Genomic DNA, 22077 nt, shown 5'->3' with positions numbered 1-22077 from the left:
CGCCACCCTCTGTTGTGGATCCTGCGCTCGGGGGGACAGGACAGCAGAGATGGGGAGATGCCAGGAGACACCAGGGAGTCCCGGTGCTGCCCACCCCAGGACACAAGCCCCAGAGAGTGCCCTCCACCATCTCAGGGCACAGTCCCACAGCATCCGCCGCCCAGAGTCAGGGATGGGGGGACACCTGCTTCCAGGGACGCTTGGCTGGGATTGCTCCCAGCTCTCCGCCGTGGGCCAGGGGCCTCAGGGAGGCCGTGTGGGAAGGGGCTCCGCTGAGGCGCCGTGTCTTCCAGGTGTAAGTACTGCGACCGCTCCTTCAGCATCTCCTCCAACCTCCAGCGGCACGTGCGGAACATCCACAACAAGGAGAAGCCCTTCAAGTGCCACCTGTGCAACCGCTGCTTCGGGCAGCAGACCAACCTGGACAGGCACCTGAAGAAGCACGAGCACGAGCACGCGCCAGGTCGGGGGGCAGCGCAGAGGAGGGCGCGGGGGGCCTGGAGGATGGGGTGACGGGCGGGGCGGGCCTAGAGGATGGGGCGCAGGGAGGGGCGGGGAGCAGGGGGTGCCTGGAGGATGGGGTGATGGGCGGAGTGGGGAGCAGGGAGCAGGGAGGGGGGCATGGAGGATGGGGTGATGGGCAGGGCACGGGAGGGGAGGGCCTGGAGAATGGGGCGCAGGGAGGGGCGGGGAGCAGGGGGGGCCTGGAGGATGGGGTGATGGGCGGGGTGGAGAGCAGGGAAAAGGGAGGGGGGCATGGAGGATGGGGCGCAGGGAGGGGCGGGGAGCAGGGAGCAGGGAGGGGGGCATGGAGGATGGGGTGATGGGCAGGGCACGGGAGGGTAGGGCCTGGAGGATGGGGCGCAGGGAGGGGCGGGGAGCAGGGAGCAGGGGGGGCCTGGAGGATGGGGTGATGGGTCAGGGTGGGGTGCTGGGAGCAGGGAGGTGGGCCTGGAGGCTGGGGTGATGGGTGGGGCAAGGTGCAGGGTGGGGAGAGGAGGGCTGAGGAGGGGGCAACACAGGCTAGCCCTAGGGGAAAGCCTGCAGTCAGCCCTCAAGCCATCTTCATTCAGGGGAACCTTGTACCCTTGAGTTTCCCTAGGGGGGTTGTTCCCTAAGAGTGCCCCGCATGTGCACCCCTTCAGCCACCTGTCCCCTCCTGCTGTGCCGCAGAGGGTGGGGTGCAGCTGAGGGGTACCCTCCTCTGATGCTTCCCCCTCCCCACAGTGAGCCAGCATGCGGGGGTCCTCACCAACCACCTGGGGACCAGCGCCTCCTCCCCCACCTCCGAGTCGGACAACCACGCACTTTTAGATGAGAAGGAAGACTCCTATTTCTCTGAAATCAGAAACTTTATTGCCAACAGTGAGATGAACCAAGCATCAACACGAACAGACAAGCGGTAAGAAACATGTCCCAGGGTCCCAGGAAGGTCTGGACTCTGTATGGTTCCCTATATGGTCATGTCCACAGCAGGCCCCCACCACAGCACCAGAGACCCCAGGCCCACAGCAGAGGGCAAGGCCTGCAGGCTCTTCAGCTGGCACCCTGCCACCCACCAGCCACCCCGCCTCGGCTCTCTGCATCTGCAGAGAATAAGCGCCCCGGCCGATGGCGGGTGTCACACGCTCGGTGCCACCAGCACACGGGCCTCAGTGCACATGCGGCCAAACGCCAGCCAGGTGAGGGCTCCTTTCATGACATCCACCATGCCTCTGGAACTCCAGGACAGGCTCATTTAATTTGACACTCGAATGGTTTCTAGCAAGAGTGCTACTCCTTTAAACACACACACAGGCAGGAAAATGGCAGAATTGGGATCCTAAGATGCAGAGGCTGTAACACATTCCCTTGATCCCAGGCCTCCGCAGCAGAGACTCAGAGTTGCGGGACTCCTAGTGCTTAGGGACGCGCTCCCCTGCTTCTGCAGAGGAAATGAGGCCCAGAGGATTGGGTGTCTGGCTCTAACCCTTCTGTCCATGGGTGGGCAGCCAGCCCAGAGCCCAGTTCCCTCCCACCCAGGACACCCGGCTTCCCAGGGGCCTGTCTGCTCCCCCCGGCGGGCTGCATCTCCTTCACCCCTGGGGCCCCTGAGGCAGAGCAGGGGCACTGAGCAGAACTTCAGGATCCACGGGCGGGCACAGGGGCTTGGCGCCCGGGCTGTTTCTGGCTCTTCTGAGTCCTAAATCCATGCCCAGGAAGGTGCTCCCACCTGGTGCCTGGGTGGGCTCAGAGGAGGGGACATGGGAGAGGCTGGCCGTGGGCTGCATTTCCCAGAGCCCCAGCCCTGCCAGGCACGAAAGACCTTGATATCGGGGAGCAGCCAACAAAGTGCCTGGGTCCGTCCCCAGCTCTGGTCGCATGTGATGGTCTAGTGGGAGCCCAGCCCTGCCATCTGCACCCAGGGTGGCAAGCTTCATTCTGGCAACACTGGGCTCCATCTGAGGGCCGTCCATGGTTCAAGTTCTGAGGTCTCCACCTTCAGAGTAAGTCATGGACCTGAGCATCCAGGAGCCAGGCCATAAGGCACATCCTGGCTGATATACGCTCCCCTGAGCTGTGGCCCCCTGTGCCCAGGGCAGAGCCAGACGGGGAGCTGACAAGGACAAGCCAGGGGCGTCCTCCCTGGGGTGGACGGCCCCCCAACGCTGTCCCTGAGTGGCAGGCCCAGCTCTCAACCATATGGAGGACACCCCAGGAGAGTCACCAGGAAAGATGGGGTGTCCCCAGAAGGAAGAGGGGCTGGCACCATCCTGACCCCACAGAGCAGCATTTCAGCCAGGGCCCCAGGGGTGGGGGCGGTAAGTGAGACTCAGACACCGGCCCCACACCCCTCAGAAAGCCCAGGGCAGAGCCAGCCCACAGACCAGGCCCTCTCCCCACTGGAGGTGCCCCCACATCATTGTCAGAGGTGGGACCGTGTTGATAGTTGACGTTTGTCAGCTAATCTACAGAAAGTGCTGGGATGCTGGCAGTTCTATTGGGGCCCAGTGTTAACACCACCCAGAACCAGTGACCTTCTCTTGACAGTCCATTATAACTCAGGAAGCCTGCCAGGCTTCCTGACCCCAGAAACCCCTGGGCCAAACCCTGCCCCCTCCCCAAATTCCTCTGTCAACATCCTGACCTCCAGCCCCTCAGAGTGACCTGATTTGGAAATAAGATCTTCTCAGGTATAATTAGCTATGATGTCATTCTGAAATCAGGTGGCCCGTATCCGATAGGACAGGTGTCCTCAGAAAGGGAGACATTCGGGATTTCTCTAGTGGCCCAATGGCTGGGAGTCCACCTGCCAGTGCAAGGGGCGTGGGTTTGGTTCCTGGTCTAGGATGATCCCACAGGCCTCAAGGCAACCGAGCCCGTGCACCACAGCTCCGGAAGCCTGCACACCCCAGAGCCTGTGCTCCGTAGAGAAGCCCCACAGTGAGAAGCCCCCACAATGCGAAGCCCATGCTCTGCAACCAGAGAGTGACCCCCACTCTCGGCGACTAGAGAAAGCCCAGGCAGCAGTGGAGACCCAGCATAGCCAAAAACAAATAGACTTTTTTAGAAAAAGAAAATGGGGTGACCCCGTGTGAAGGTGAAGCAGAGCGCATGATGTGTCCACAAGCGGAGGGGCCCCAGGGATCACCAGCAAAGCACCAGAGTCCAGGGAAGGGGCTGGGAGGAGGCACCGGCCCCGAGACACCTGCATCTGGGGCATCTATAAGAGGCTGAGCCAGACTTATCTGTGTGTGCCTGGGAATCTCTGGAGGAGCAATGGGTCAACAGTGGCCTGCCGCAGGGTCAGGGGCACTGGCTACAACAGTCCAAGGAGCCCTGGCATGCTGGTATAGGTCCTTTTGAAGGAGGTTGCCATAGCCACTGTTACCCCTACCGTAGTTTGGCCTCAGGCCAAACTACAAGGAGGGAACACAGACTCATCCATCAGCAGAAAATTGGATTAAAGACTTACTGAGCATGGCCTTGCCCACCAGAACAAGACCCAGGTTTCCCCACAGCCAGTCCCTCCCATCAGGAAGCTTCCACAAGCCTCTTATCCTCATCCATCAGAGGGCAGACAGAATGAAAACCACAGTCACAGAAAACTAACCAAACTGATCACATGGACCACAGCTTTGCCTAACTCAGTGGAACTATGAGCCATGCTGTGTAGGGCCACCCAAGACAAGAAGGGTCATGGTGGAGAGTTCTGACAAAACGTCCACTGGAGAAGGGACTGGCAAACCACTTCAGCATTATTGCCTTAGAACCCCATGAACAGCATGAAAAGGCAAAAAGATATGACACTGAAAGCTGAACTCCCCAGGTGGGTAGGTGCCCAATATGCTCCTGGAGAAGAGTGGAGAAACAACTCCAGAAAGAATGAAGAGACAACGCCAAAGCAAAAACAACACCCGGTTGTGGATATGACTGGTGATGGAAGTAAAGTCAGATACCATAAAGAACAATATTGCATAGGAACCTGGAATGTTAGGTCCATGAATCAAGGTAAATTGGAGTGGTCAAGCAGGAGATGGCAAGAGTGAACACTGACATTTTAGGAATCAGTGAACTAAAATGAATCAGAATGGGTGAATTTAATTTAGATGACCATTATATCTACTACTATGGGTAAGAATCCCTTAGAAGAAATGAAGTAGCCCTCATAGTCAACAAAAGAGTCCAAAATGCAGTGCTTGGGTGCAATCTTAAAAATGACAGAATGATCTCTGTTCATTTCCAAGGCAAACCATTCAATATCATAGTAATCCAAGTCTGTGCCCCAATCACTAATACTGAAGAAGCTGAAGTTGAACATTTCTATGATGACCTACAAGACCTTCTAGAACTAACACCAAGAAAAAGATGTCCTTCATAATAGGGGACTGGAATGCAAAAGTAGGAAGTCAAGAGACACCTGGAGTAACAGGCAAGTTTGGCCTTGGAGTACAAAATGTAGCAGGGCAAAGGCTAACAGTTTTGCCAAGAGAACGCACTGGTCATAGCAAACACCCTCTTCTGACACATGACATCACCAAATGGTCAAACCAAAATCAGATTGATCATATTCTTTGTAGCCAAAGATGGAGAAGCTCTATACAGTCAGCAAAAACAAGATCAGGAGCTGACTGTGCCTCAGATCATGAACTCCTTATTGTCAAATTCAGACTTAAATTGAAGAACATAGGGAAAACGGCTAGGGCCATTCAAGTATGACCTAAATCAAATCCCTTACGATTATACAGTGGAAGTGACAAATAGATTCAAGGGATGAGATCTGATAGACAGAGTGCCTGAAGAACTATGGACGGAGGTTTATGACATTGTACAGGAGGCATTAAGCAAAACCATCCCCAAGAAAAAGAAATGCAAAAAGCAAAAATCTGAGGCCTTACAAGTAGCTGAGAAAAGAAGAGAAGCTAAAGGCAAAGGAGAAAAGGAAAGATATATCCATCTGAATAGAGAGTTTCAGAGAATAGCAAGGAGAGATAAAAATGTGTTTTTAAGTGAACAATGCAAAGAAATAGAATACAATAGAAACAATAGAATGGGAAAGACGAGAGATCTCTTCAAGAAAATTAGAGATACCAAGGTAACATTTCATGCAAAGATAAGAACAATAAAAGACAGAAACAGTATGGACCTAACAGAAGCAGAAGATATTAAGAAGAGGTGGCAAGAGTCCACAGAAGAACTATACAAAAAAAGATCTTAGTGACCCAGATAACCATGATGGTGTGATCATTCACCTAGAGCCAGACATCCTGGAATGTGAAGTCAAGTGGGCCTTAGGAAGCATTGCTACAAACAAATTTAGTGGAGGTGATGGAATTCCAGTTCACCTATTTCAAGTCCTAAAAGATGATGCTGTTAAAGTGATGCACTCAATATGCCAGCAAATTTGGAGAACTCAGCAGTGGCCACAGAACTGTAAAAGGTCGGTTTTCATTCCAATCTCAAAGAAAGGCAATGAGAGAGAATGCTCAAACTACCGCACAATTGCACTCATCTCACACGCTAGCAAAGTAATGCTCAAAATCGTTCAAGCTAGGCTTCAACAGTATGTGAACCAAGAACTTCCAAATGTACAAGCTAGATTTAGAAAAGGTAGAGGAACCAGAGATCAAATTGCCAATATCTGTTGGGTCATAGAAAAAGCTAGAGAATTCTAGGAAAACATATACTTCTGCTTCATTGACTATGCTGAAGCCTTTGACTGTACGGATCACAACAAACTGTGAAAAATTTTCTAGGAGTTGAAAATACTAGATCACCTTACCTGAGAAATCTGTATGGAGATAAAGAAGCAACAGTTAGAACCAGACATGGAACGATGAACTGGTTCCAAATTGGGAAAGAAGTACGTCAAGGCTATATATTGTCATCCTGCTTATTTAACTTATATGGAGAGTACATCATGTGAAATGCCAGGCTGGATGAAGCACAAGCTGGAATCAAGATTGCCAGGAGAAATATCAATAACCTCAGATATGCAGATGACACCATACTTATGGCAGAGAGCAAAGAGGAATTAAAGAGCCTCTTGATTAAGGTGAAAGAGGAGAGTGAAAAAGCTGGCTTAAAACTCAACATTCAAAAAAATGAAGATCATGGCATCTGGTCCCATCACTTAATGGCAAATAGATGGGGAAACAATGGAAACAGTGACAGATTTTAGTTTATTTTGCTCCAAAATCACTGCGGATAGTGACTGCAGCCATGAAATTGAAAGATGCTTACTCCTTTGAAGAAAAGCTGTGACAAACCTAAACGGCATACTCAAAATCAGAGACATCTCTTTGCTGACAAAGGTCCATCTAGTCAAAACCATGGTTTTTTCAGTAGTCATGTACAGATCTGAGAGTTGGACCACAGGCTGAGCACCAAAGAAGTGATGCTTTTGAACTGTGGTGTTGGAGAAGACTCTTGAGACTCTGTTGGACAGTAAGGAGATCAAAGCAGTCAATCTTAATGGAAATCAACCGTGAATATTCATTGTAAGGACTGTTGCTGAAGCTGAAGCTCCAATACTTTGGCCTCCTGATGCAAAGAGCTGACTCACTGAAAAAGACCCTGATGTTGGGAAAGACTGAAGGCAGGAGAAAGGGACAACAGATGACAAGATGTTTGGATGGCATTAGTGATTCAAAGGACATGAGTTTGAGCAGTCTCTGGAAGATGGTGAAAGACAGGGAAGCCTGAGGTGCTGCAGTCCATGGGGTCGCAAAGAATCTGACACAACTGAGCAACCGAGCAACAACAACGAATCTACTGGAGTGGAGAGGAACCATCCCTGCTGTTTGAACCATAGCCATGTGCTGTGTCAGGCTGGCCCTGGGGACATTCTGCACCCAGGCAGCTGTTTGGAGGCCTGGCCACTCGTCCTGGTTTCCTCTCTGTCTGAAGCTGTCTCCAGCCAGACTCCCGTCTCTGTCCCCGCTGTATCCATCCCCCCGCTCAATGAGCACTGGTGTTTGACGCAGGCCTCGTACCAATGAGCAGGTTTCTGTGCAGGACGAGGCACGGTGCCAGGACAAAGTGCTCACTCATGGTCGCTGCTCCCACAGAGGGGTTTATATATAAATGCACAGAGACTCAGGTTTGATTAAATGACACTCAGGGCTTTGCACTGTCCCAAGCTCCCCACCTGTGCTGTCCATCAGCACTCAGGGTGGGGGCTGTTCTCACGTTCCCCAGGAGGCTGTGGGCTCTGAGATGACAAACCCCACCCATGGGGACCTGCCAAGACCCAGGGAGGGAGGCAGGACCTGGCTCTGGGGTCCTCACCACTGGTGGACAGACGTGAATCTGATGCCCAGCAGCAAGGGAGACATGTTAGGGTCCTGCCTGTCCTGGAGGATAGGTCAGCTGTCAGCAACTGCACACTCTACAGTGGAAAGATGAGAAGTGAAGATGGGGGTGCCAAGAACGGAACCACCGGGGGCTTCTCAGCCCGTCCACTCAGCTCTGTATTTGGAGATGGTGACCACTAGGAGAAGACATCCCTCTTGCCTTAGTGCCCCAAGCAGGGCCCCGAGTCTCTCCCAACAGCAGGGGATGGACTCCCATGGGCTGTGTGAGGTCCAGAAGGGGTGGAGTCCGGAGGCTCAGGACTCCAATTCACGAAGCATGTGCCTTGCCCACCGTCCACCTCCACCCGTGTGTGGGACACTGCCCAGGTGGCCTCGGGCCCAACCCATGTGCGGCCACGGCACCTGGTCATGAACTTGCAGATGAACCGAACAACGCCGTTGTCATTTCCTCAAAGGAATGGGCACCCTCTTCCTCACAGCTCGATTTCTCTTTTCAATGATGAGGACCAGAATGGGAAAGGCCCCCAGCTGCAGGGACCCCTGGGGATGAGGGGAGGCGTCTGGGCTGCAGGAGAGACAGCCCAGTCTCAGAAACACACTCACCCTGGAGGGTTTCCATTGCCAACAACAGCCCAGTCCACACAGCCCAGAGCCCCAGGTCTAAGATACCCCATCTGTGGAGGGCCGCCCAGTCCTCGTGCCCTCGTGGTGGATGGGGAAGAGCGGGCACTCATCAGGAAGGGACCACACACCTCCCGCACTCTGAGCCTCCCCAGGGACACCCCTCATGCAGGGCCCAAGCCCAGTGCCAGCTCCCAGGACCCCTTGCCAGCCAGGCCAGCTGTAGCGCCCTTCCTGAACCCCTGAGTGTCCCGTGTCCACGCCAGCATGACGGGAGCCTGCTGCCCAGCTTCATCCTGGTCCTGGGCAGGTGCCCGTCCCTTTTTTAATCACTCGGAACAGCAGCCGAGGACGGAGACGGGCCGCTCAGAACCCCAGCTCTGACTGAGAAGGGCAGGCTGCCGTCGGAGGGGGCTGGGGGCATCAGGGATGGAGGGGAGCCGGAGCCGCTGGAACCAAGTTGCTGCCTCAGGACATCTGTGGTCAGCTCCCTCCATGTTGTTTCAGGCCAGAAGTCCAGAACCTAGATGGCACCTCCCAGTGCCCTGGCCTGGCCATCAGGAAGCCAGAGGACGTGGAGGAGGAGGAGGAGGAGGAGCTGGAGGAGGACGATGACAGCCTGGCAGGGAAGTCACAGGACGACACCGCATCCCCCACACCCGAGCCTCAGGGCGCCTACGAGGACGATGAGGATGAGGAGCCACCCACCTCCCTGGCCGTGGGCTTTGACCACACCCGAAGGTGGGCACCTGCCCTCTGCGGGCCCCGAGTGCCCGGGCCCCAGGCAGGGAGACAGGCAAGCACTGAGGGGGTGACCTCAGTCCCACACCGTCCACCCTGCCAGCGGGGTTCTCTCCTTCCCAGTAGGTGTTTCCACTGCAAAGACTTCTGTGCACAGGTCAGGGTGAGACCAGGCCCCAAACTCACACACACACATGCACACATACCTGCATACACATACACACAATGCACATGTGCACACACACACGTACACGTGTGGACATGTGCACATGTACACACAGGCACACGTGTGTGTGCGCACACATGTGTGAACACCACATGTGCAACTGTGCACACACCCTCGCCCATGTGGGCACATGTGTATACATGTGCACACATGCAGGTGCATGTTTGTACACGTGTGTGTGTACATGTGCATGCGCACACATGCTTCACCCAGTCCAGAAGCAGAGCAAGGCAGGTGAAGGCTGAGAAGGAGCTGATCAGGGACCCATGGGTGGTCTCTGGCCCTGCAGAACCAGGAGCAGTAACGTCTGTCTCCAACAGGCTGTGGGTGGGGGTTGAGCACCAATGATTTTGAAAGCTGGCAGAGGAGAGCCTCTCCTGCTGCGTCCCCACTGCTCACCGCCTACATTCAGCAGCAGTGATGCCACCAGCATTCAAGGTCCTCCTGGGGGTGGCTGGCAGATCCTGCGGGCCTTTCAGAGAGGGCCCACTTCCTCCCACTCTGGGCCCTGAAAGTGGGCCCCCCAGAACAACCCAGACTTTAGGAACCGAGACCTCTGCCCTGCTCCCAGCCTGTGCTCTGTCCCCAGGGGCCTGGCGCCCTGCCTGTGCTTGCGATGTGTGTGCACGCACTGACCTCCTCTGCGTCCTCCATCACTTTCCTGTATTCATGTGGCTTCCATCCACGTGTCTGTGTGTCCATGTGTCTGTCTCCTGTGCATGTGGCTTGTGGAGACGCTGTGGTGTGCATGCAGGCACGGAGCTGGCCGTGGGCTTCAGAGAGGTGGCCGAGGCCAGACAGGCTGACAGCGGGCCCCTCTCCGGTCGTTGGTGCAGGTGTGTTGAGGAGCCACCAGGCAGTCTCTTGGCTTTGGAGCCGATGCCGACTTTTGGGAAGGGGCTGGATCTCCGCAGAACAGCTGAGGAAACGTTTGAAGTTAAAGATGTGCTTAATTCCACCTTAGATTCTGAGACTTTAAAACAGACCCTGTACAGGCAGGCTAAGAACCAGGTAGGTACCTACCAGAGCCTGCCCCCGACCTTCCCCAGACTGGATGGCAGGCCCCAGCTGTGCCTCCCCGATCAGGGACCGTCTCCCTTCTCTGTGTGGCCATCCCATGTCTGCATGGGGGACACCCAGGACTCCAGCCCTCCCATGCCCATTGCTTTGGCTAGAGAGACCCCCCAAATGACTCCCTTTTCCTGAAAGCAAGGGTGGGGAGAGGTTGAAAGCAGATGAACGAGAGCCAGACCCTCACAAGGGTGCCTCCCCAGTCCCACAGTGCTCCCGTACACGTGGGTCCTGGCCCTCACGTACCCGGAGGGCGGTGTCCACCGGCAGTGCCCTCGTGGCTGCACTGGCCTCCCTCTGCCTCTGCCCAAGCAGGAGTGATGGTAGCCCAGGGTCCTCTCAAGGGATGCTCCCCCATCGGGGTCACGGGCTCCAAGCTGCAGGTATGGCGAGTCAGCAGGGCACAGGCTGGCTGGCATGACTCGCCCGCAGCCTAGGGGCTGCAGGACCCTGCTTATTTTCAGCCTGGGGGACTTGGGGTTCCACTCAGCTCTCCGCAGCTCACCCAAGTCTGAGCAAAAACCGTCTGCGTGTCTGTCTTCGTCTTTTTACTAATCCTGTCCGGAGTGTGAAATTGGGTGGACACACCCTGCCCCACCTGCTCTGAGTGGCCCCGGGTCCCATCCACTCATGCTCTGGGGGCCAAGCTGGGCTCTGGGCCAGAGGCACGTCTACTCTTAGCTCAGAAGTGCTGCACACCACGTCCCTGAAATAGCTTTTAGCCACCACCGTGGTCATCCACACCGGACAGAGCCCACTAGGCAGGGCCTGCGCTTCCTTGATGGGATCTAAGCCATAACCACCAGCACCCTGGTCCCCCTGAAGAGCATGCTTGCCTGTGAATCCGTGCTGATCATCAGGGATGTAGGGGCGCATGCGAGGGCGGATGTGCCCCAAAGAGGCTGAGGGTCTTAGTGGCCCTCTGCAAAGATGCCTCCTCTGCAGGCCAGCCCCCAACACCTTTGCCCCCACCTCACCTCTGGGTCTGAGGTCAGTGGGAGGGAGTGGGAGGCCGGGAAGGCCTGGGCTGGCCTGGGGTCTACAGGACCCACCCCACAACACTCACCTTCTGTCCTGTGTGTACCCTCCCCTCCATCCAGGCGTATGCAATGATGCTGTCCCTTTCCGAGGATGCTCCTCTCCACGCCTCTTCCCAGGGCCCTCTGGACGCTTGGCTGAACATCGCGGGAGCCACGCCAGAGTCTGGAGCCTTTAACCCCATCAACCACCTCTGACCGGCCTGAGAGGGGCTGGGGTCAGAGTCCAAGTGAGGCCACCAGGGACCCCGACTTCCCAACAGAAATCTCCATGGCAGAAGACGGAGGCAAGGGCCTTGGGAGCCTGTGTGGCTTGGGGCCGAGGAGACCCCTCCTTGTCACCTGTATCTGACCACTCCTCAGCGTCTGTTCCCCTCTCCATGGTCCAACTCTGACTTTTGCAATGAAAACTCAGAACCCGGCATCCTTGGAGCCATCATAGGGTTTCACTGGCTCTAAGCATCAGTCTTGAGAACGGCTTTCAGATGGTACAGCTCACTCTATCCAGGCACAGCACTGGGGGCTGCCTCACAGAGTCAACCCCATGGGCAAGGACGGGATTTGAACCCCACACCGAGGCTGGTGGGCCTCTCCCGGGCGCCTTGTGGCATCTAGGGAGGGAATGGACATCTGGGCGTGCTCTAAGGAGGGAATCGCCCTGACAATTTTTATAAAGAAAATGACAAGAATGATCCTTTTGGTAATCTTATTGACGACAGAGTCTATTTAAGCATGTGGTTTTAAAAATAGACAGTATTTTTTAAAAAAAGATCACAAAGTGACTTGCAAATTGTTTTTTAAAAGTAATTTTGCATTGCTTTGAAATCTCAGCTTCTTTGCAAACCCAAACCTGCCTGGGACCCAGCCCTGCGTTTGGGGGTGTTCTTTATACTGTAGATAATGGAGAGATTTTCTATCCCTGACTGTGTTTGTAAAGCCAAGGTGATTCTGGGCACCCTGCCCCCAGAACCGAGGGGCGGAGCCCACTCCCGGGAGCAGTTTGAGACTGTGCCTGGAATCAGATACGATGTCCTGGGCTGGCCCAAGGCTGGGACTCAGAGATGTGCCTGTCATTGTGTGACATGGGATTCGTGCCCACGTCCCCCACCCAGGGGGAGGTCGAAGCAGGGACTTGGTCCCCAGCGCAGAAGTGGCCAAGCCCCTCCGCCCTGCCCCCAACCGTTCTGCAGAAGGCAGGGCCCGCTGGTCATCTTGGGATCTCCAGCACCCACCCACCCCACCCCCTGTGGATGGACAAGGGGAAGGGGGTGGGCACCCCCATAGGGGCTGCCGTGGGGTGCACTCCAAGGCTCCTCTGCTCCAGGCTGCCAAGCTCCATGCTCACCTGAGACCCCAGGACACAACTGCCACTTTGCTCTTTGTGTGGGTTCCTGGCGGGCGGGACCCGGCTCCAGAAGGACGGGAGTCCAGGTGCGACCTCCACAAAGAGCTAAGACAGCACAGCCCTGAGGGGACGGACGGCACCTCCCAGGACCCAGCTGCTCTCCACTCGATGGGCTTTAAATTATTCCCATAGGGGCCAATATCGAATAATTGTTGTTGTTTTTTTTTTTTTCCCTGATGGAATTGACCTTAATCTGTATATAACTTGTAATTTTTTCTAATTCATTTCTTTTCTTATTTTATTTCTTCCTTAACAGTATTTTTGGCATTAGACATTCTTATTGTGAAGAAATAATGTTAATATAAGTATCTAGTGAAGGACCAAAACCGTGTAATAAGGTTGTGTGTTGTGTGATCAATAACCAGGGAGTGGGGCGATTTTTAATGTGCCAAATACCCCACGTCCCCCCCCAACGAATCCTGCTGCCCGTTTTCCAGACAATCATGTGTTTTTGTTAAATTTGAGTTTCAGTTGCATTTAAGACAAGTGCTCTATTTATTTCTTTTATTGTTTGGAAGAAAAACGAAGACTAGCATCCCAAGAAGAAGAGAAAAAAACCCACCCAAGTTGCCCTAAGAAATGTGTGAAAATACAAACGGTCATGGAGTGGCCAACCGTCCAGCCGCTCCAGGCCAAGACAATCGTCCGCCTGGGCACTGGGGGTTCGGCTTCACAGTGGAGACCTGTGGATGGGGATCCCCAAGAGCGCACAGACCTGCAGATCCTAGCGAAAGGATTTGGCCTTTCCCGGATCCGGTCAAGGTACCACTCAGAGCGCCTTCCACGTGGGAACAGGCTGGAACGTGGCCCCCAGGGCGGTCAGAGAAGCTGCTGGCAGAGGAGCTGCCCGCAGCCACACCCACAAGGATTTGCAGACACGGCTGCTCACACCGCCTCAGAAGCATCCTTCACCCCACCCCCCTAGTGGACCCACCTGGTGTGTTGCAGTTTCCAACTCTCCCTCAATCGAGATGGGACCCCTTTGGAAAGTCAACCTCAGATACCACCTCCCCATTTCTGTAAACCCAAATTATATGATTTCTTCTGCTAAACAATAAGGTGTGTGCTTTTTTTTGCGATTTGACTCTCTCTGTCCAAAGCAGGATGTTTGGGCAGGTGGAGGCCTGAGTGTCTGTTCCCTGCAGCCCATCCCTTCTGTTCACCTCTGGTCTTTCTGACGGTCACGGTGGCTCTCTGCAGCTGATCTCCTTAAACTCTGACTCTTTCTTTCTTTCCTTCCCCATCCCCAAGAACCCTGACTACACATTTTAAGTCTTGTTTTTTGTCCCTCTTGAAAATGATTCGAGTAAGCCCAGTTTCTCCTCCAGCCTGGGCATTTGGCAGATTCGGTGGCGGGGAGGGTTCTGTCCTTGGACCCTCAGATAAAAAGAGCACTTATTTCCTACGCCTGGTGGGTCCATGAAACCTGGCCTCAAAGTTGAGTGTTGTCCCAACCACAGTCAGCTGTCCCTCCCCAGGTCTTCTCTGCCCCCCAGGCTCCAGCACCAGCCACCTGCTCAGACCCAGGGGGACGCCCTGGAGGCCCTGGGAGCTCGGGCTGGAGAATTCCGAGAGCCCAGCTTCATGGCACGGATGCAACTGGCGGCTGGCTGGCCAACCAATGCATCTTTGGGCTGGTGGCCAGACTCAGAGCTGTAAACTAGGAACCCCATTAGGCTAGTGTGCCGGGGCCAGGGCCCTTCATTCCAGCCTCATCTGCTTCCCTTTTTGGACTGCTGACTCTCACTCCCAAGTGGAAATTAGGAAGGAGGCCTTCTTACCCTTCCCTCTTCTGCCCCTCAGACCCCAACTCCCACCTCGGGCCCAACCCTTTCATTCCCAGGACGAGCGGGTAGGACCCCAGGACTGATAACCCTTTGGCCAGCCAGCCCTTCATAAGGGGGACCCAGAAGCCTCGGGTTGGAACCCAGAGGCATGCATTTCTACATCCCACCTGGAACCCTGGGGTGGGGATAAGTGACTGGGGTGGGCCTGAGAGACTGCCCATACGATGCCAAGAGTGCGGCCAGTCCACCCAGACACTGATTGGCCCTGGAAACCCTGAGGGCCCTTGTCCTTCTGCACCCTGGCTGCTTCCTCAGTGAACATTCGCAAAGCACTTGCCTGAACACACATCCCTTGCATTAGCCCCGAAGCCTCAAAGCACTGGATTGTGGCGCCCCCGGGCCCCAGCCTCCCCCCACTACTGCCCAAGTGACTGAAATCTACTGAGCTTATTCACTGTGCTGTCCTGGGAGGGGCAGGGCGGCACCCTCGGGAGAGCACCCCGCACTGCTGCCTGGGGCGCTGGGGGGAATGGACGGGGAGCCGGGCACCTCGCTCCCCTCCCGGCTGGGGACGCGGGGACACAGCTGCTCCTGGTCGGTGGAGGTCAGCCGGGTCTCAAAAGCCATGAATGTCTCTGTAGCGATGAGTGATACTGTGACTAAGATGTCCTCACAAGATGCCAAGGAGTGTCCCTCTCCTCCTGCCATTCCAGTGTTTATGTTTTCTTTCTTTTCTGCCACGGATTCGTATTACCACTTGTGGGGGAAAAAAAAAGTAAAAGTAGATAGAATGAAAAGGCAGCTTATGTTTCCAGATGTGCAATTCACTCACGAACAAAGTTATCCTGAAGGCTCCTTTCCACGCACCTCTCTTCCTCGTTCTCCAAACGAGGGAAGCTGAGCCCCGTGTCCACACGGGACTGAGGGCATCCGTACGCGTACGCTGGTGACACTCCAAACCCGTGCGTCCATGTCATCCTTTGCCATCGTTACATTATGATTCAGTTTTTTTTCTTCTTTTTTTTTTTTTCTTTTAGAGCTGTATAGTGTTGAAAAGAAGTCAAGTGTAAATGTCTGGTTTTTCTCCATAATGTTTTTTTTTAAAAAAAAAACCATTGAGAAGGAGGCTGGTGTATGTCCCACGTCCCCCGATTGTAAATTTGCTTCTGTTCTAAGTAAACTGCATGGCTCGTGTGTAGTCATTATTGTGTCTGTTCGTGAAATTTTTACGAAAAGGAAAATCCCATAGATGCACTTATTAAATATGTGATTAGAGTCTGCGTCCTCAAGACTAGGAGTCCTGAACTGCCCACATGGAAGACGCAGTTCTTAACATGCAAATCGCTGTGGGAGAAGGAAAGGAAAAGACATCAAATGTAGGAATCATTCAGAGAGTGACTCTGCAGATTTCATTTTGATGATGCTTGTGATAAAGACAAATGTACGTGTGTAGAGAAATGTCTTTAAGATGAAGCCTAGGAGAAGCTGATTTTGAGGTTGATGCTGTAGACTAGGACTGTATACCAAATGTAATCTTTCCGATGCTACAATGAATTTATACATGAGATTGATATGCAATAAATCTGTGTGCTTTTCTAAGCCTCTGTGCCTGCATGCTTCACTCAGGGAGAACAGAGGCCTCAGAGGGCTGGGGAGGGATGGTGAGAACAGACTCAAGAGTCAGGGCGTGGCTGGTGGGGAGGCTCACCAGCCCTGATGGAGAGCCCCTCGTGCCATCCTCCTGTATCAGCCCCAGGGCAGGTCCCCTTGCTGTTCCTGTTTTCCAGAAAAGAACAAGTTCAGAGAGGGCACCAACTACCCAGGACAGCCTTGTAGTGAGAGTTCTGGTCTCCAGCTGTGCCCTCCTCCAAGTGTGCCCACCTCAGGACAAGGTGACCTTTAGGTATGGCCCCCAGGTGTGCCCTGCTCCAGGTGTGGCAGCCTCCAGGTGTTTCTACTCTCGATCATAGTGGCCTTCAGGTGTGCCCATCTCCAGGTGGGCCTACCTCTAGGCATGGCACCCTACTGGTGTGTCCACCTCCAAATGAAACTGCCCCCAGGTATTCTTACCCCAACATGTCCCTGCCCCCGGCGCCCATGCCCATGAACTCCCACCAGGGCCTCTTGATGGAGGAGAAGCCCATCCTATGAGGCCAGCCCCAAATCTGCCCCCCTCTAAGAGTAGACCTCCGCACCAGCCAGCCCTCCACTTCAGCTGTGTCTGACCCACACACTGCTTCCAGCCAGGGCCTGAGCCTGACCCACCAGCAATGGTCAGATGGGTCAAGGCAGAGCAGAGGCCAGGGCTGCAGGCGGAGCAAACAGAGCCCCCCAGGGCACCCTCCTTCCGTGAACCCAGGCATTCCTTCTTGGGGCCCATCTGTCAGGCTGCACAAAGAAATGAAGCGTAGATGATGGATGAATAGGTGGATGGATGGATAGATGGATGATGGACGCGTGGATAGGTGAACGATGGATGGATGGGTGGATAGTAGATGGACAGATGGATGGATGGATGGATGGATGGATAAATGTATGGATAGATGTGTGGGTGGATGGATGATGGATAGGTGGGTGGATCCACGTATGAATGGATGGATGGAATGATGGGTGGGTGGGTGGGTGGATGGATGGGCAGATAGATGATGGATGGGTGGTCTGCTGTAAGAACGCTCACTCAACATGGATCTTGAGACCTCCAGTGCCTCTGAAGGGGGCTGAACCTGCGCTAAGAGAGGTAACAGAATGAGGCAAGGCCTGGGTTCCTCTAAATGGCAGCATCTCATAGCCACCAGAGGGAAGAAACTGCAGTTGACCTTGGAGCAAGATCCCTGGGCCCAGATCTGGGTACTGAGTCTTTTCACTTTCTTCACACCATCAAGTATGTGTGTCTCCAGGATAGCACTGGTTGGGGGAAGCAGTTAAACATTTTAAGGTGCTTTCTTCCCTGGTGTGACTGTCATCCTGTGATCTGAATCCTGTGGTCAGATATGAGGTTTGCCCTGGAGTTCCAAGCACAGGGATGGCTTGAGAAATAAATTTCCATTCTCAGAGGACAAACGATGCAAATCACAGAACTGGTGAATGGCCACACTTCCAAAAGCCATTCACCAAGCTGGAGTGACAGTCTCCAGCCCACCCCGTTATGCCCTCCCAAGCTCCCCAGGCAGGCTGCCGTCAGGGGTCAGAGCTCCCATCTTTGTTCAGCCCAGCAGCCTTACTCTATGCCCTCCACCCTGGAAGAGAGAGGAGTATCCCAGGACAGGAGCCTGTCTGATAAGAGCCCTATTGTCAGGGGACCTCAGAGGGAAAGAGCAGAGGCACAGAGAACAGGCTGGAAAGCCAATGCTGTCTCCCTGAATCCCAGCTCCTGGCAGGGAAGATTGAGGAAAAAGTTTCCATTTTGGAAACAAGGGGGGTGAAAATCAACAGGAGAAAACTGTGTCAATGAGAAATCTGTTTTCTGGGAAAAGAGTTGCTTTTGAATTCCCCTTCAGATTCATTCTGGGCCAAGTGAGCCTGTTGGTTATTTGCAGAGAAGCTATTTTGAGAATCGTTAACTTCATTTCTTGGGGCAACCAAAGTCTTCCCCAAGATCAAAAAGTATCTTAATTCAGGGTGAAATGGCTAGACATAGGCTGGCTTTCGTGGGAACAGATGGACTAGCAAGAGGGGCCCAGAATAACAAGATGCTCAGAGCAGGGTTCTGGGGCGGGAGGTAGCTGCTGGCCACAGCCTGCACTGTGGTCCTCACTAAGGGAAGAGCGCTGTGCACAGCACTGCTGGGCCACATCCTCCCCAAAACTTACACCCATTCAGGAAAGGGAGGTGGAGTTTGCTCCAGAGCTTCAGGGCAGAGAAGACAGAATTCCATGGTTATAAGACAGGGAGGCCCGAGCACCAGCTGTGGCCCAACAGAGAGGCTGTGAGTGCAAGTGAAGGTCGCTAAGTCATGTTCAACTCTTTGAGACACCATGGACTGTAGCCCGCCAAGTTCCTCTGTCCACGGAATTCTCCAGGCAAGAATATTGGAGTGGGTAGCCATTCCCTTCTCCAGGGGATCTGCCCAAACCAGGGATCAAACCCAGGTTTCCCACATTGCAGGCAGATTCTTTACCATCTGAGCCACCAGGGAAGCCCAACAGAGAGGCTGGGGGACCAAAATCCCAAGGGAGGTAGTTGGCTCTTTCTCCTAGGATCCAGCTGAAACCCCTGGATTCATGCGCCCACCAGGCCTTGGAGCTCTGGATGACTTCTGTGGTCCTGTCTTCAAGTTCACTGATCTTTCCTTCTATAGTATCTAATCTGTTGACTCCATCCAGTATGTTTTTAAATGTTCATATCTTGAATATTTTTTTCATCTTTAGAATTTTCATTTGATTCAGCATTGTTTTTCTTTTGATCATATTCATTATACATTATACTTTCTCTTTTATGTTCAAGGCTTCTCTTATATCCTTGGAATAGTTATCATGTGTGCTAAGTCACTTCAGTCATGTCTGACTCTGCGACCCTATGGACTATAGCCCACCAGGCTCCTCTGTCCGTGGGATTCTCCAGGCAAGAATACTGGAGTGGGTTGCCATTTCTTTCTCCAGAGGATCTTCCCAACCCAGGGATCGAACACACATTTCTTACATATCCTGCATTGGCAGATGGGTTCTTTACCGCTAGCGCCACCCTTCATGAAGTGAAGCGAAGCGAAAGTTGCTCAGTCGAGTCCGACTCTTTGCAATCCCATGGACTATTGTCCAGGGAATTCTCCAGGCCAGAATACTGGAGTGGGTAGCGTTTCCCTTCTCCCGGAGACCTTCCCAACCTAGGAATCGAACCCAGATCTCACGCATTGCAGGCAGATTCTTTACCAGTTGAGCCACAAGGGAAGCCCTGCTAGTTGTATCATCTATGTCGTTTCTGGGTCTCTTTCTATTGGTTGCTTTTTCTCACACTTATAGGTCACGTGTCTGTTAATGTTTCACTGGGTGCTGGAGGTTGAGACCTCAGAGTTTGTTGGCATTCTTTTAAGAAATTTTCATGCTGACAAGCAGTTAACTGACTTGGAGGCCAGCCTGGTCTTTGCTTGTTTCAAAAACTCTTGTTTGTCAGATGTAGAGCAGCCTCTGCCCCTTCCACCTAAGATGTAAGCTTACCTTCACCTAAGATGTGGGCTTTGTTGATCTCCAGCCAATGTCCTGGGGTCCACGAGGCCCCTTGATCCCCAATGCCCTGGGCTGCATGAGGCCTCTTGATCTGGTGATTGGCTATCAAGTGTTTCCGAGCTTGTGTGGATGCTGGGAGCTATTCTCTGCTCAGCTTCCAGGATCTCATTCTGCACACAGAGCAGAGCATTTGACCAGACTCAGGCTGGCCCCGGGGGCTTCTCAAAATCCTTTTCTGCACTGCTGCCTTCCCTCTGAGGCTCTGCCTGCAAGGCCCATTCCCCTCATCCTCCCTGACCCCATCTCTGCCTGCCTCGGCTAGCTCAGTGAAGCCACTGTGTTCTGCTTTGTCCTGCCTCTCAGAAGAAAGTTGGGCAGGTGTGGGGCTCACCTCACTGGGTCCTCCCCCGACCCCCACTGTTCTCGGCCACATTGTGTGCTCAGTCACTTCAGCTGAGTCCAGCTCTTTGCAATCGTATGGACTGTAGCACGCCAGGCTCCTCTGCCCGTGGGATTCTCCAGGAAAGAGTACTGGAGTGGGTTCCCATGCCATCCTCCAGGGGATCTTCCCCACCCAGAGACTGAACCAGTGACTCCTGCGTCTCCTGCACTGGCAGACAGATTCTTTACCACTAAGCCCTGCTACCTGTTGTTGACGACTACAACAGTTGCTTCTTCTTTTTGCCCAGTTTTCTATTGATTACAGTGGGAGCTGCATCATCACAGCAGGAATGTCTGTAATGCTTTGAGTTCTCAATTGGAGCAGATAAGTGCATTTTTAAAATGCCTTACCTCTTTGGAAACCTTAAATAGTCCCTAATTATGAGAGGGGGCCTGGGCTTTGCACTCAGATAAGCCTGAGCTCTCCTCTTGGCCAGGTCACTCACTAGCCAGGTAATAAAGCACAGACACTTGACCTCTGGATGAAATGGGAGACATTGACACCTTAGGGAGTTTCTGTAAGAATTCCAGAAGGTGATACAGGAAGCCTGGTACACAGTAGGCATTTAATAGGAGGTAACAACCACTTGCTACCTTAACAGGAGGCCCAATTGTTAGCTGGGCCACAAGACAGAGTGACCGTGTGCTCCCTGAACTGAGCCTCCTGCTCAGCAAGGCCACCCCTATGGACCAAAGAGGGAGCCAGGCCCTGCCCAGCAGCCCGGCCCCTGCACCGCCCCTGTGTCCATCTGTGGACCCCACCCAGACTGGGCCTCCAGTCAACCAACACAGAAGAGCCTCTGTCCTCAGGCCCACTCACAGCTGCCCCAGTACCCAAGGTCAATGAGACCTTTCCCAGCTGCCCGCAGGCTGGACCAGGCACCCGAGGGGAGGGACACTGCAGTGAGTGGTGGGTCAGCTGGATGCCAGGCCCAGAGAAGAAAGGAGACCTACTGTGCCCTGTCCTCCAGCCCCCACCTTCCCTGCGGCTAGGGAGGTAGGGAGAGAGCGGGCACTGCCCCTTTCGCCCTCAGCACCCAGGATGGTCAAACCAAAAGGCCTCCTGGGGGGCTGCTGGCCTCAGGACACTGCCTCTCTGGGCTGTGGCCCTGCAACTGAGCAAAAGTTTGGAAGACTCGAGCAAGACCTCCTGGAGCACAGGACACCCTGGAGCACAGGACACCCTGGAGCACAGGACACCCTGGAGCCATAGGAAAGGGACTCCGTCAGACAGCAGGCATTGACTTCTTTGTAGGAAATCCCGAGAGCCATGGGGTTGATGATCCCAGAGGTTCGGGAAACCCCTCATTTTGTGAGTGCTGGGCAAGCTGGGCATGCAGCTGACCCACATCTTACTTTCCAGGGGTGACCATCAGTATGCAGGTTCCGCCCCCAGGACGCTGGCACAGAGCTAAGGCCCTGAGCCTGTGACAGCCAGTGGTGTCCCCTCTAAGGTTCTCATGGGGGATGGGGAGGGAGAAAACCCCAGGGCCACACAAGAGCCGCCTTCACAAGGCCTCTTCCTGTCAATTCTCAAGGCTGAAAATGTCCCCAGGCTGGTGAGGCCCAGACATGTGGGGTGAGCTCCGTCTAATCTGTGCTGCCCCGTCTCCTCCTGGCCTGCTGAACGATGCCCTGAGGCCAGGCACAGAGGCACCCCGACACACAGGAGCAGGGTGCAGGCTGCCCTCTATGGGCAGACCACCCCCCCACCCCGGGAAGCCTGCATGCCAGCAGGAAGACAGAAACAGGTTAGCCAAGTAGGATGCTCGTCAGAGGCAGAGACGAGATGA

General features: G+C 54.1%; 1 protein-coding gene across 3 annotated transcripts in view; it reads left to right on the top strand.

The window, feature by feature from the left end:
• PRDM16 (PR/SET domain 16) overlaps window positions 1–16283 on the top strand; it is a 337617-nt gene extending 321334 nt beyond the window's left edge. For 2 of the 3 annotated variants that reach the window (XM_027975737.3, XM_027975736.3), the window contains exons 13-17: window positions 294–463; window positions 1228–1402; window positions 8925–9158; window positions 10221–10395; window positions 11556–16283. In XM_027975737.3, coding sequence (XP_027831538.1) covers window positions 294–463; window positions 1228–1402; window positions 8925–9158; window positions 10221–10395; window positions 11556–11690 — 889 coding nt within the window. In that variant the 3' untranslated portion in view covers window positions 11691–16283. The remainder of the gene's footprint in view (window positions 1–293; window positions 464–1227; window positions 1403–8924; window positions 9159–10220; window positions 10396–11555) is intronic. The other variant, XM_042257375.2, reaches the window with a different exon arrangement.
• The last annotated feature ends 5794 nt before the right edge of the window (window positions 16284–22077 follow it).

The sequence above is a fragment of the Ovis aries genome, chromosome 12, assembly GCF_016772045.2.
Source record: "Ovis aries strain OAR_USU_Benz2616 breed Rambouillet chromosome 12, ARS-UI_Ramb_v3.0, whole genome shotgun sequence".
NCBI classification, from domain to species: domain Eukaryota; kingdom Metazoa; phylum Chordata; class Mammalia; order Artiodactyla; family Bovidae; genus Ovis; species Ovis aries.
The sequence above is the reverse complement of the archived record's forward strand: the minus strand, read 5'-3'. Positions and strand labels throughout refer to the sequence as shown.